Source organism: Nesoenas mayeri (assembly GCF_963082525.1).
Source record: "Nesoenas mayeri genome assembly, chromosome: 11".
NCBI classification, from domain to species: domain Eukaryota; kingdom Metazoa; phylum Chordata; class Aves; order Columbiformes; family Columbidae; genus Nesoenas; species Nesoenas mayeri.
Window position 1 is genome coordinate 932,447 of NC_137563.1, and position 13,207 is coordinate 945,653.

The 13,207-nt window shown below is 42.1% G+C and overlaps 1 protein-coding gene across 1 annotated transcript in view; it reads left to right on the forward strand.

The window, feature by feature from the left end:
- Positions 1-10,117, forward strand: part of MYO5C (myosin VC) — a gene marked incomplete at both ends in the record, with an annotated part of 33,778 nt that extends 23,661 nt beyond the window's left edge. Inside the window, 12 exons of the mRNA XM_080351163.1 lie at positions 1,249-1,342; positions 2,319-2,370; positions 2,573-2,738; positions 2,995-3,082; positions 3,774-3,869; positions 4,822-4,976; positions 6,024-6,113; positions 7,121-7,271; positions 7,696-7,978; positions 8,962-9,136; positions 9,636-9,716; positions 9,965-10,117. Coding sequence (XP_080207289.1) covers positions 1,249-1,342; positions 2,319-2,370; positions 2,573-2,738; positions 2,995-3,082; positions 3,774-3,869; positions 4,822-4,976; positions 6,024-6,113; positions 7,121-7,271; positions 7,696-7,978; positions 8,962-9,136; positions 9,636-9,716; positions 9,965-10,117 — 1,584 coding nt within the window. The remainder of the gene's footprint in view (positions 1-1,248; positions 1,343-2,318; positions 2,371-2,572; positions 2,739-2,994; positions 3,083-3,773; positions 3,870-4,821; positions 4,977-6,023; positions 6,114-7,120; positions 7,272-7,695; positions 7,979-8,961; positions 9,137-9,635; positions 9,717-9,964) is intronic.
- Between the last annotated feature and the right edge of the window lie 3,090 nt (positions 10,118-13,207).

Sequence of the window (13,207 nt, forward strand, 5' to 3'; positions counted from 1 at the left end):
ACAAAGCCCTCGAGATCTTGTGGTCGTGTCCTTGAAGTCTCAGGGTTTGGCCAGGCATAAACCTGAACTGGTTTTGGTTTGGTTTTGGTCAGACCATATAGTTTTCTCCTGGAACGCTTCTGGTATTTCAGATTTGATGAAAAGCAGGTTTGCGATACTGTACCTTTCTGTGGGTCATTGTTGTAACCCTGCTGGGTCCCTCTGGGGTGGAAGTGGCTGTGTTTGTAGCACTCTGATGCTTCATTTTGGATTTGTGGGTGAAATGTGATAGCACAACAGTGTTCTGGCTGTTGCTGAGCGGCTTGCAGGGTGTGAGGCTTTCTCTTCTTATTCTGCCCCAGCTCATGGGCAAGAAGCTGGGTGGACACAGCCGGGCTGAGGCGCCCCGAGCACATCCTTAGGAGCTGAGCCTTAGAGTGCCAGGCTTGCCTGGGCAAACTGAGCTAGAGGAAGAAGAAAGAGGGCATTTGGCTCTACCTGGACCCAGATGTTTTCTGGTTTCTGCTCTTTGTATTTTCTTCCCCATTCTACTGGGGTGTGGGGGGCAGGCAAGGGCTGTGAGCAGCTCTGGGGGTGCTTGGCCGCTGGGTCTTCCCACAGCAACTGGCGCTGGTTGTCATTGCACTGAGGGTCTCCAGCTCAAAACCGAGTCACCTCGCTGTTCCCCTCCAGCCCAAGCACAGAAACGAGCCTCTTTATCTCGGGAGCTGCTTGGAAGCAGTGACCACATCAGCAACCGGAGCTGGGTGAAGTGTCCCTGCTCATTGCAGGGGGCTGGACTAGATGAGCTTTGGACGTCCCTTCCAACCCAAACTGTTCTATCATTCTATGAAGATGTTTCTTTCTCTCGGATTGACAAGTTCTGTGATTTGAGAGCGAAAAACCAGATGTGTGGGGTTTCTGGTGGCCACGGAATGGTGCGGTTCTGAGACCGTCCCCACCAGAGGGCGGCTGAGCAGGTCCAGCTCCCCATAAACTGCAGACGAGGCTTAAGAGTCTGAGTACTAGTGCTGTGTAAAACCCACCTAATGCAGCGGTGTGCTGTTATTCTGTAAGCCAGAGCGGAGGAGCGGTGGTGCTGGGCAGGTGCGGAGGTTTAGGTGGCTGTTTCGCTCTCAGAGTGGCGGCAGCAGGAGCCCCCGGCGCCGCCGCACACGTGGCGCTCGCAGCTCTGCCTGCGGCCGCTGCAGCTTTGCAGCGTCACGGGAACTGCCGCTGAAGTGCACAATTCTCCTTCTTCTCCAAAAGGTGATCCCAGACCTGAAACAGCAACTTTCTGAGCTCGAAAATCAAAAACTAGACCTTGAAAACCGTCTTCAAGAGCAGACCATAAAGCTGAAAGGTAAAGCACCAGTGTGGTTCATAGTCTTACAGTTAAGATGAACATAATGAATTCCTTGTATTTGAATTTTAAAAGCTGAAGCAATATTATTGCCTCATTACTTTCTTGCTAGCAGAATATAAGACACACAATGAAAAAATGTGTTGTGTAGTTTATACCTCTGTTAGTAAGGAATACAATATATGCAAATATGTGTATTTTTTTTCCTCTTTTAACCTTCTTTTAGGCCACTCAGTTCTGTGGTTTGGGTGTCTGCAGGTGTATCTGATGGGGTTCTGCTGAGGATATGTGTAATGGGGTATGCGCGGTGGAAACAATCATGAAAAGGGAAGATATTTGGAAAGTGAAGGCATACTATGAGGGGACTTTAGAGAGTGTTGGAAAATTCAGAACGAGACACAGAGGGAAAAGCTCTTGCTAATTTGTTTGTTTGAAAGTTCTGTGTTGAGGAAAGGCCACTTTTCGGAGGTTTCTGAGTCGCTCCAACTGTAGCATCTCTCTAGACAGTTGATTTAATATTCACAAGTAGTTCTACCGCCCACTGCGAGAAGTCGGTGGTGTTAGATTCCCCATCCCTTAGAGTCACCATGTGCTGAGAAGTTGGTGGCGTTAGATTCCTCGTCCCTTAGAGTCACCATGTGCTGAGAAGTTGGTGGTGTTAGATTCCCCATCCCTTAGAGTCACCATGTGCTGAGAAGTTGGTGGTGTTAGATTCCTCGTCCCTTAGAGTCACCATGTGCTGAGAAGTTGGTGGCCTTAGATTCCCCGTCCCTTAGTGTCACCGTGTGCTGCGCAGTGCTCAGGTGTTTCTTTGATACGTGACCTGTCGTGTCATTCGGTTTCGTTAGATGAAATAAGTTACGAGTGTAAGAAGATATTTACTAACTGCTAGTACAGAACAGCAAGCAAATGTGATTTTTGTTGTTTTTCTTTTGTTTTGGGTTTTGTTGCTAATTGTTACTGAAAAAAATGAAAGAGATGTCTAATCGACTGCAGTATGAGCTAGAAGGGAATAGAACACAAAAACGGTAAATATATATATATTATATTTCTTTTTAATGTAAGAAATGTAATTGCCATAAGTCACTTAAACTCTTTAAAGCACCACATCCAATGTGAGATTTGTCTTTGAGCCCTGGGTACAGTTAATGGGTAATGGGCACGTTTGATACAAGAATGCTTTAACAAAAGAAGAATAAGAGACAAAGCTTCCTATCTGTCTGTTCTCAGAACAAACGAGGTCCAGGATGGAGCAGACATCAAAGGAAATGAGAGGCTGAAAGTCACAACCCAAGCAGTTGAGGGGCTGAGCAATGGTTTGGTGGCAGATGAAATCCAGGATGAAGTCAAAACCAAGATAAAGCAAGAAACGACTCGACTCACTGTGGAAAACATGGTGAGCAAGTGCAATTGTCAGTAAGAATCTGTACATGAAACTCAGGATAAAAAGAAAGAAATCAGGGTTCTCAGGGTGTGGGCCGGATGCTTTCTCGGTCCCTTGTGGGAGAACAAACGTGTGAAGGTTTCACGTTCCTTCCACCAAATACACGTAAGAGCACAACACAGTGCTCTTTAATTCTGGCAATAAACGTCTTCTACTGCTACATGTTATTAGTTGGATTTGTTCTCAACTCACTGACTGATTATTACAGGATCTTGAAGAAAAACTGGACATGAAAGACAGAATAATAAAAAAATTGGAGGACCAGATCAAAACTCTTACCAAGACTATTGAAAAATGTAAGATATTATTACGGGATTTTTTTTTAATATAGATTTGGATGTTCAGTGTGTGTTTGTAAAAAAGTATATTTCAAAAAAAACCCAAAAAAAAGATAGGGTTAGAAATTCTAAACACTCAGAGAAAAGCGCCAGGGAACCATCGGCAGAAGTTATGGAAAAGCCCTTTCATGTATATTTGTCCCAGCAAAATAATGGACCTAGATTATATGATAAAAGACTAAGCCGGGAGGATCACGTTGTGTCAACAGGAGTCAGTTCACAGCCTCACGTGAGCGTCTCGGGGCCAGCAGTGTTAGTTTTGCCTCAGACGAGTAGCTGCTCCCATTACACTCCAAATGGCAGGTGCTTCCTGGTGTGAAATGAGTTTGTACAAAGCTCTTACTGCAGGTAATTCCTCGCTATAGGATACACTTCAAAACATGGCAGAGGTGACCAAGGTAGAGCTGTATTGTTGCTGTTGATTTGTCTTAGTGCGAGCAATTCCACTGAATCCAGTGAAACTAGTCACATTAATAACATAAATGTTATTGAACTCATGATGCTTGGAACCATAAGCTAACAATGTTATTGTGAGCAGGGCCCATACCCTGTTCATTATAGAGAAAACTGCTTTTCTCCCGTTGTTAGTTCTAACGTGAACGTGAGCTCAGTCACTTACCTGCAGGTAACTGTGCTTTGTGTTGGACAGCGGAGGCTCGTGTGCCAGCTCTGGACAAGGAGTACATTGGAATGATGGAGTACAGAAGAGAGGATGAAGAAAGGATCATCCAAAACCTGATCCTCGGTATTGTAGCAACACTTCACATTTTAACAGCAGTCAGCGGTATTTGGTGTAGAACACGCCAACAAAAATTACAAGGCGCCGTATTTCACTTAAGTGGGAAGTTGCCTTTTTTCTGCTCTTTTCCCACCAACAAAACTCGGAGGCTCCACGTTGCTCTTTCTCTACTGCCAGTCATTTCAAATACAGAAGTGCTTCATCTGCATTGAAATTATTTGTCTTACTCCACATAATAGTGACTCTATTATCTTTCTTATTATTTATTCACTGATAAAGCTATAAATCTGGAGAGCACTCCAGGGACTTGAATTTACTTTCTCCCTGGTCATCTACTAAGTTTGTAAGTCACGGGCTTAAATCTGTGTGTGATGGGTTGTGCTCCTGTCTGTCTCGTCCCCAAAGGGAACTGTGCTTTCACGTCTCCCTTGTAGAGGGGTTTTGTCCTTTGAGTTACTCCATCATATCGATCTTAGGCCAAACCAGCTTTTTGCGTTAGCTTACAATTAATAGTAAACTCCACACATTTCCCGTGTACACTGGTACCCTTATAAACTGCTGCTTGGAAAGAGCATCTGTCTTCTCACCTGTTTCAGCCTTGTGAACGTTTGTATCTTTGAGAAGAAGGTGTATCATCAAGCAACGCCAACACCTGGATGGGCCTTCCGGGGGGGAGTTAAATACAAACTGCTTTCTGAAGTTGTCCTGTCTGGCGTAGCCCATGCTGGACCCTAAAACTGGCCATAGTCATCTCCTATTACTCTGGAAAACTTAATTAATGCTCTTATATGAACACTACTGTTACAGAAGTTTGCAGAAACAAGCAGTTAGTCAGTGAATCAGTTATCAAGTGACTGGCCACTGAAGAAATGAACCCCATAATGCTCGTCTTTTTCAGAATGATACACCGAATCACTGAATTTTCATACAATAAACCTGATTAATCTCCTTCACGCAGATTTAAAGCCGCGTGGAGTGGTAGTTAATATGATACCTGGCCTTCCAGCTCACATCCTGTTCATGTGTGTGAGGTACGCGGATTACCTGAACGACGTTGACATGCTCAAGTCTTTCATGAACGTGACTATTGACGGTATCAAACAGGTTGTTAAGGTAGGAATTATGTTTAGCTGTACTGCACTTTTTGATTTAAGTTACCTGGGGAATGCTCACACTACCACTTGCTACTGTTCCTATAATAGAACAATAACCATTAGTGACAGTCTTTTTGAAGATTGTAGTAGTATGCCTGGAAAGCCTTCAGTTATGGTTCTACTGTGCTGAATACAGAATGCAGTAACAGAAATCATCTTTATCTAAAGAGCTTGTTGACAAAGCAATTTGAAATATTTTACATTTGACAATGAGTAGCTAATTAGGCACCTGTTCTTGCAGCTCTGGTAAAAGTTGGTGGACAGAAATGAAGGTTCGTATGTTTGGTAGCAGGCAGATGGTGGAATTTTAAGAGGTTTTTACATTGCTGTTGTACTAGTGTAATGGTTTTTGATCTGTCATTTGGTACTGCAGCATTAGTACTCAAATGATTAAAGTTATGTTGCTGGCTCACGTTATAAATCACGTTATAAATGAGAACTAGTAGCCTGTTGTGTCATCTACATAACCAGTTCAGCTGTGTGGCTGCTTTATTATGGATTTACCATGCAGTAAACCAGCAGGCATGCTTTGCAGCACTGGCAGGCATTGACTGCTGGATGTTGTATAGAGAATGCCTATAGCTTGTTTGCAAACACATTTATATTTATTTATCTGTTAGAAAAGCTCGTGCTTACTTAGCTGGCAAAAATAAAGCACAGGTACATGTAGTTAGAGTTGTGTTTGTGTGACGTTCGGCTTTGTGCATGCAGGGGCCGTTCACACCGCAACACACACAAACGTGCAGAACTCTTTGCCTCTGACTTTTTTAGCCGTTCTATCACGTACAGAGACTTAAACAGTGTTTAGCAGATAAAAGAGAGATGTCTATATATATTAACCTGAAAACACAGCATGATTTGTTCAGCTGGCGCGCTATAGATGCTGCGTGCTCCTTCTGCAGTGTATGGGCTGCACTGTACCAATTCGGTAAGGGTCTGAAGTTGAGTTACTAATTTATCTTCATGAGACAGTACTGTGACAAGAATGCGTTACTTAACATTGCAGGAACATTCAGAAGACTTCGAGATGTTGTCCTTTTGGCTTTCCAATACGTACTATTTTCTTAACTGTTTGAAGCAGTACAGCGGGGAAGAGGTAGGAATGATTTCACCAATAATTCCATTACTTTACTTGTGACAGAATTTAATTGGAATTGAAAATTGTTATAATAATAATTCACCAGCTCACCACTATTCTTTGCAGATAGACATTCATATTGCTCCGTGGTAGTACTATATGTCTTACACAAACCGTGACAGTGTAAAACTAACAGATCAAGTGAAATCAAGGAAACATTAAAGTTCTAAAGTAGATTAAAGCCATGAGTGGAAGCTGCTAATTATTTGAACTCTTCCACAGAGGTTTAATGTGAGCTGGACTTGAGTTGTTCGGGTACATACATACATACATACATACATATATATATATATATATATATATATAAAACACTTTTACTATTTTATAATTGTGGCAATTCAAACACCCACTGCTACCAATATGAGATTACAAAAGAAAACCTCAGGAAAGGAGCAAAACAATAAAATACCCTTTCCCCACCCCTTATTTCACTTTCACTAGCTGTGTTATACCCTGAAATATAACATTATTTTAAATTCTTTTAAATTGCAGACTCTTACTATATTTTATAAGCATAGGCAGACTGAACTGGAATTGCATGGGCACATGCGAATACACTCTTGAGGATGAAAGCAGAGGCACCATAAGCCTTGGGATCACATAACTCCTGTCTAAACAACAGTTCTCCCTCTTGTGGTCACCTCGATAACATCTAAAGAGAGTGGAGAACTGACAACATTTAAACGTAGTTAGTAACAGCCTTTTATAATTTAGTTACAACAGGAGGAAAGGGATGAATCTAGAATGTAGAGTTTTAATCTATATTTGTAACGAACATTCAAGACTTCGCACAAGTTAGGATTCAGTCTAGACCTGAAGCATCCAATTAGCTGTAGCTTTGACTCTTTCTGGGACTGTGTTCACCCGTGATGCAATGAGTTACTCCAATGTATACATTACATTATAGTAACAATTCCTAATTATGATGTTACGTGATTTCTAATAATTATGTTTACAACTTATAGGAGTTTATGAAGTGTAACACTCCTCGTCAGAATAAGAACTGTTTGAAGCATTTTGATCTCTCAGAATACAGACAAATTCTTAGCGACTTGGCCATTCGTATCTACCACCAGTTCGTTCTTGTGATGGAGAACAACATTCAGCCCATGATCGGTAAGGCAGCAGCAACCCAAACGGACTGAAATGTGGCTTGTGAAGTATACGAATAAAGCACGTACATGGAGGAAAAGGATGGAGCAGACTTGTTTCTCCGGTTGGTTTATACATACGCGGACCTGCAGGTGTGTTTGTGCGCATGTAAACTCCACTGAATGGTACATCCCTGCAAGGTTTGGAGAGACGTTTTCCTCACGGTGTCTCCTGGTGTGGGGTAATGATTTGAAACCAATCAATGTTCTACAAAACAAAAGGCTTTTCAGAATCCTTGTGCTCCAGGAGCCTGTGTCAGTATCTCATTTTTCTTGTATCATTTCACTTTTAAAACATCCTGAAAGCAGGCTTTGTTTAAGAATTAAGTTATAACCGAAAGGAGCTTTAGGAGCGTTTGTCTCATCAGTTGTTTTCTGTTGTCTTTCAGTGCCAGGCATGCTGGAATATGAAAGTCTTCAGGGCATTTCTGGCCTGAAACCCACAGGGTTCCGTAAACGCTCTTCTAGTATAGACGACACGGACACCTACACCATGACCTCTGTCCTGCAGCAGCTCAGCTACTTCTACAGCACCATGTGCCAGAACGGCTTGGACCCCGAGCTGCTGAAGCAGGCGGTGAGGCAGCTCTTCTTCCTCATCGGAGCCGTCGCCCTCAACAGCCTCTTCCTGCGCAAGGACATGTGCTCGTGCAGAAAGGGGATGCAGATAAGGTAAAGCCAGCGGAGCTTCCACAAGCACTTGCTTGAGAACAAACTTTTAACGCTTTCACGTAACGTCCTTTAAGTCACTGAGTATTCTGTAGCTGCTCTACCAGGGTTTTTTCAGCATAACATATTCCAATTGCTCTTTCCATGGAAATACCAATGGAGGAAAACACAGAGAAAATGACAGTCTGGAGTTCCAAGTCAGACACGTTCTGGATTCTTTCTGTGCTGGTTCACTCACAATGTCATGAATAGTACTTTAAATAGTACTTTAAACTCTTTTTTACTGCAGGGCCCCTGGCACACAGCAAACCTGACTTGCACTTTGCATGCTCTGGGATGGGAAAGGCACTGAGCCAGAGCCTCTGGGGCTTAAACCCGGCATTAAGAGAACACGCTCCTAAGTGTTGTGCAAAAGACATGGTTCATTTGTCCTCCATTAGACAGTCTGCAGGCCGAGGTGAAGAAATCAGTAACATCTTGACCCATCTGGGCATATTACTAGAAGAAAGCTGCCTTAACCTTTAGATCATCTGTTTTAAGCCCGGCCCTGCTTTGTAATTTGCAAAGATTGTTCTCATTCCCTGTGTATGATCAGTTGTATTTTAAAGACATATAATGCTCCAGTGTAATAGGCAATGCTGGTATATGTTAGTAATTTTCTGTAAATGGCAGCTAAACTAATAACTTGCTTTCTCTTGTCCAAGCTTTAAGAAATAAAAAAGTAAAAATGATTGAAATATACAAAGGATTGAATTTACAGATCAAGAAGCTATTGTTTGATTTCTATGTTCTACCGGTATGGTTTTTAACTTAAAATATCTGAATTTGAAGGCTGCGGGGGCTGGACTAGCTGACGTTTGAAGGTCCCTTCCAACCCAAACCACTCTATGATTCCGTGACAAGAGGAACGCTCTTTCTTTCCAAGTCTTTAACGTTAACTTGCTTGCTTGGGGGAACCTGACACTTGTGTTGATGGTTTAACACAGGTGTAACATCAGCTACTTGGAAGAATGGCTGAAGGACAAGAACCTTCAGAGCAGCAATGCCAAAGAGACCCTGGAGCCGCTGGCTCAGGCAGCCTGGCTCCTGCAGGTCAAGAAGATCACAGACGACGATGCCAAGGGAATCTGTGAGCACTGCACGGCTCTTTCCACCGTGCAGGTAACGAACCGAACCGCCTGTTTTCTCCTGACAGCACCCACTGCCGAATCTTACCTAAAATCATCTGTTGTAAGGTGCTGCTGGCCTTTCATTTGACAAAACCAGCATTGCACATCACCACTTGTTAAACTGAGCTTTTAACTCTTTATTCCTGATCATTAGCATTTTAACTGCTGCTGTGATGGATACTCATCTGCTTCCTTCTGTCCCTTGCTTTTATTCCACAATGGGTTTTCTTCACTTTGTCACAGGCTTTTCTTGTGTTTCCCTTAATTCAGCTTTTCCTACATCTCCTCCATCCTGCTGACCTCTGGAAACAAGTCACAGCAATTATCATATACATAACAACTCATTAGGTGACCAGTCAAAATTCTCTCTTCATTGTAAAATTCTTTGCAAAAACTTCCATTAAATGTCAATAAATACGTCATATTAATGATTTCTTTTTGTCTTCTCACTTTTTGTGACATACTAAATCAGTCTTTTGTAATTTGAACAGATAGTTAAGATCCTCAACTCATACACTCCAATAGACGATTTTGAGAAAAGAGTGACTCCATCATTTGTTCGTAAAGTCCAGGTAAGAGCTACAACTCTTATTTTTCATATCCAAGTTACTGGATACTCCATACATGCAGGTTTTGATGCTACATTACCTTTATATGGTATTATTAGTAAGTTGCTCTGCTTGTAAGTGTTTGAAACTGATCAAAACAAGTCTCCTTAACATGGTGTGAAAGCAAGATTTGCAATGGGAAGCAAACAACGTACTGGGTTTTCTTTGATTCTCAACACAATATTTTCCTACCTTTTCTGTTACAATTTCAGGCTTTGCTGAGCAATCGTGAGGATGCTCCACAGCTGATGCTCGATACCAAATATCTCTTTCAAGTGACGTTTCCTTTCACCCCCTCTCCACACGCCTTGGAAACGATACAAGTCCCCAGCAGCTTCAAACTTGGCTTCCTCACAAGGATTTAATATTTGGTGTTTCCTCAGAGGCGGCGTGAGGACGGGAGCCCTTCATGGCTGGATAGTGCGGCAGCTTGCAGTGAATTAAGCCACTCAAAACTTGTTTTTGAGTCAAGGCTGGAAAAGTAGGAGTAATTTCATCTTGTGAATTCCTCCTCCCGTTTCTTTGGCCCACCTCTGGTGCAGTGTGTTTCAGAACACATGCAGAGCGTGCACATGTGCACATCTTCTTTCTCCCTTTATTTTTTTGCTGGTTTCCCTCTTCCAGTCCAGACACTGAGCAGGAGTAAATGCAGCTGCTCTGGTCTTACTGATAAACTAAGCTTAAGTCAGCTTTATTTGTTTCATTTCAATCGCAGGGTCCTCAGGAGCAGCGTGGTCTCCTTTGGCTTTGCTCAGCCTTCCCTGGAGCCAGAACACAACGAGCAGTGACTAGTTAGTAGTGATTACTATCAGAACAACTGGTGAGAGAGCACTCGCCTCACCATGAGCAGTGACTAGTTAGTAGTGATTACTATCAGAACAACTGGTGAGAGAGCACTCGCCTCACCATGAGCAGTGACTAGTTAGTAGTGATTACTATCAGAACAACTGGTGAGAGAGCACTCGCCTCACCATGAGCAGTGACTAGTTAGTAGTGATTACTATCAGAACAACTGGTGAGAGAGCACTCGCTTCACCATGAGCAGTGACTAGTTAGTAGTGATTACTATCAGAGCAACTGGTGAGAGACCATTCACCTCACCATGAGCAGTGACTAGTTAGTAGTGATTCCCATCAGAGCAACTGGTGAGGGACCATTCACCTCACCACGGCGATGACCATCCTTAGTGAGTCCCCAGTACGTAGAGATAGACTTCTAGCTAGCCTATTAGACATAGTTTTTAAAACCGGGTACTAAAGCTTTGAAATATTTAAGGGATTCTAATTAATGTAGCTAATTTAAATATTACGGGAAGGAACAATTAATTTGATTATTTTTTTAATACACAGTGTTGGTACTGCTTGTTTAATTTCACAGAACAATCAGTAAATGTAAAAGAGGAATCATTCTTGCTATTTAGTGTTCTTGGTGTTTACTGTGTACAGCGGAATATTTGTGGTGATATCCACAGAGATGTACTCAAAATATATGAAGGAAAAATTCTGTGTTTTGTTCAATAGCAATAAGAACTGTAGAAAATGTCAAAGATGTAGGTAGACTAGTATCTTAATCTGTTAAATAAAGTAACTTTTAAATCAATTTGTAGTGCTTCGAGTGATGCAATAGTTATCTTTCCAGTGTGGGGTTATCTGATAGAAGTTACTTGGAACTACGTGAAGGTTGGTGAATGTTGTCAGTCTGCTGTCGCACTGTAAGCCTTTATTTCATGGTGCAGCTGCTTTGCTGTAACATCATATGTCTCCATGTCAGAACAGTTCACTGGCTCCATGAGTTTCTGTAAATATCTTAACTCAAGCAGGTTGTGTTGCTGTAATTTGTATAGAGCCTTTTTCACCTGGGACAGCATGAGGAAAATCACAGTCCACACTCCCATCCACATCGCATGGAAGTGTCAGAAGGCATGTGTGTCTTTATGACAAAAATTGTTGATCAAGGGAAATTGTTCTGGCAATTCGATGCCGGGTTACTGCGAAAGGTTTGCGTGAAGAACGTTGTTAACACTGTGCATGCAAACAAAACATAACTTTTAAAAGAAAGTTCAAAATTCTCAGTGTCTGCTGTGTGCTCTCAGACGCCCATCTTGCTTTTGCTGACATTCAACCCATGCATAGGTACAAAATTCTGTTTGTTATCTGTAATTCTTCTAAAGATAAGGAGCAGTTGAAGTGAAGGCAGACGCATGGAAGAGGCATTACTTGTAACTTTTCTAGCCTGATAATAAAGGAGAAAGCTATTTCATCAATGGGAGAATGTGCTATGACGGTCCTTTGCTGCAGTGGGAAAGCCCTGAAGTGGCTCCTGAAGAGATGGGCAAGATGCTCTTGGTGTCTTTGGGTGTATTTAGGCTCCTGCCGCTCCTGGCAATAGGACTGGGCAGCTCAGGTGGTGCCTTCCAGTCCTGTGCTCCCATAATAATCTAATCAAACAAGACGAGCACAAGTTACTTGTACCCAAGTGTCTCCTGGGCTGAGACTCGTTTGGTTTCTTCTTTTGTCTTGGATGCTCTTGATTGTCAAATGCAAACATCTGATGAATTATATAATTGACTTCAGTGGAGTCAACTCGATAGTGGGAAAAATCAGTCGTTACTCACCTCCCCAGGATGTTTAAACCTTAACGCTTGGAAACCACCCAAAAATTGCTACTACATGGAACAGGCAGGTAAGACCTAGTTTGCCTGATAGTTTATGTTCTTTATGCTGTATTCGGAAAGAGGGTAGTTAAAATAAAGCCTTTAAGCTATAATTGTCAGTGCGTAGCTGACCTGAGGTGATACAACCGGAGAGGCTGAGCTTTAAATACCCTTTAAGCAGACTTAAGAGGAAGGTCGCCTTTCCGCGTTAGCTGTTGCCCACGGCTTATTTAGTCGTCCTGAGAATCTCCAGGTTCTTGCTGCTTGAAAAGGTGGGTAATTTTGGATATTTATCATCAAGTTTAATTGTACAGAATTTCTCTGTAAGTGGCGTATTTCTTAATGTTTCACCAGGCCACCATTGTTCGAGTTCTACTGTAACTTTAAAAGTTTAAAATTGCAGGTTACAGTGCAAGAGGTTGCAATACTTTTAGAACTTTTTGGCTTAAATAGTTTATAAAATAGTACATAAATCCATGATTGTCACAAACAATCTGGGGTATAATACTGCCTTTTGGTTATTCAGGAGTTTTGGTGGTTTTTCTTGTAGCAAAATGTTATAATGTGTCATAATCTCATCGGAAGTAAAATACGGATAGCAGGTACAATTCACCCTCTATGTTACTACAGCAAATTCGCACACTTCATCAAAAATTAAATCTGCCCAGACTATTTATTGTCTGAAGCATCTAGTAATGATATTTTGTTCAACTAAGACTGCATTTCCCCTGTAATACCTTCATTTTACGCTGCTTCTGAAGTGAAAGTTTTCCTCCCAAAGACGAGTTGGCCGGTGATGGTG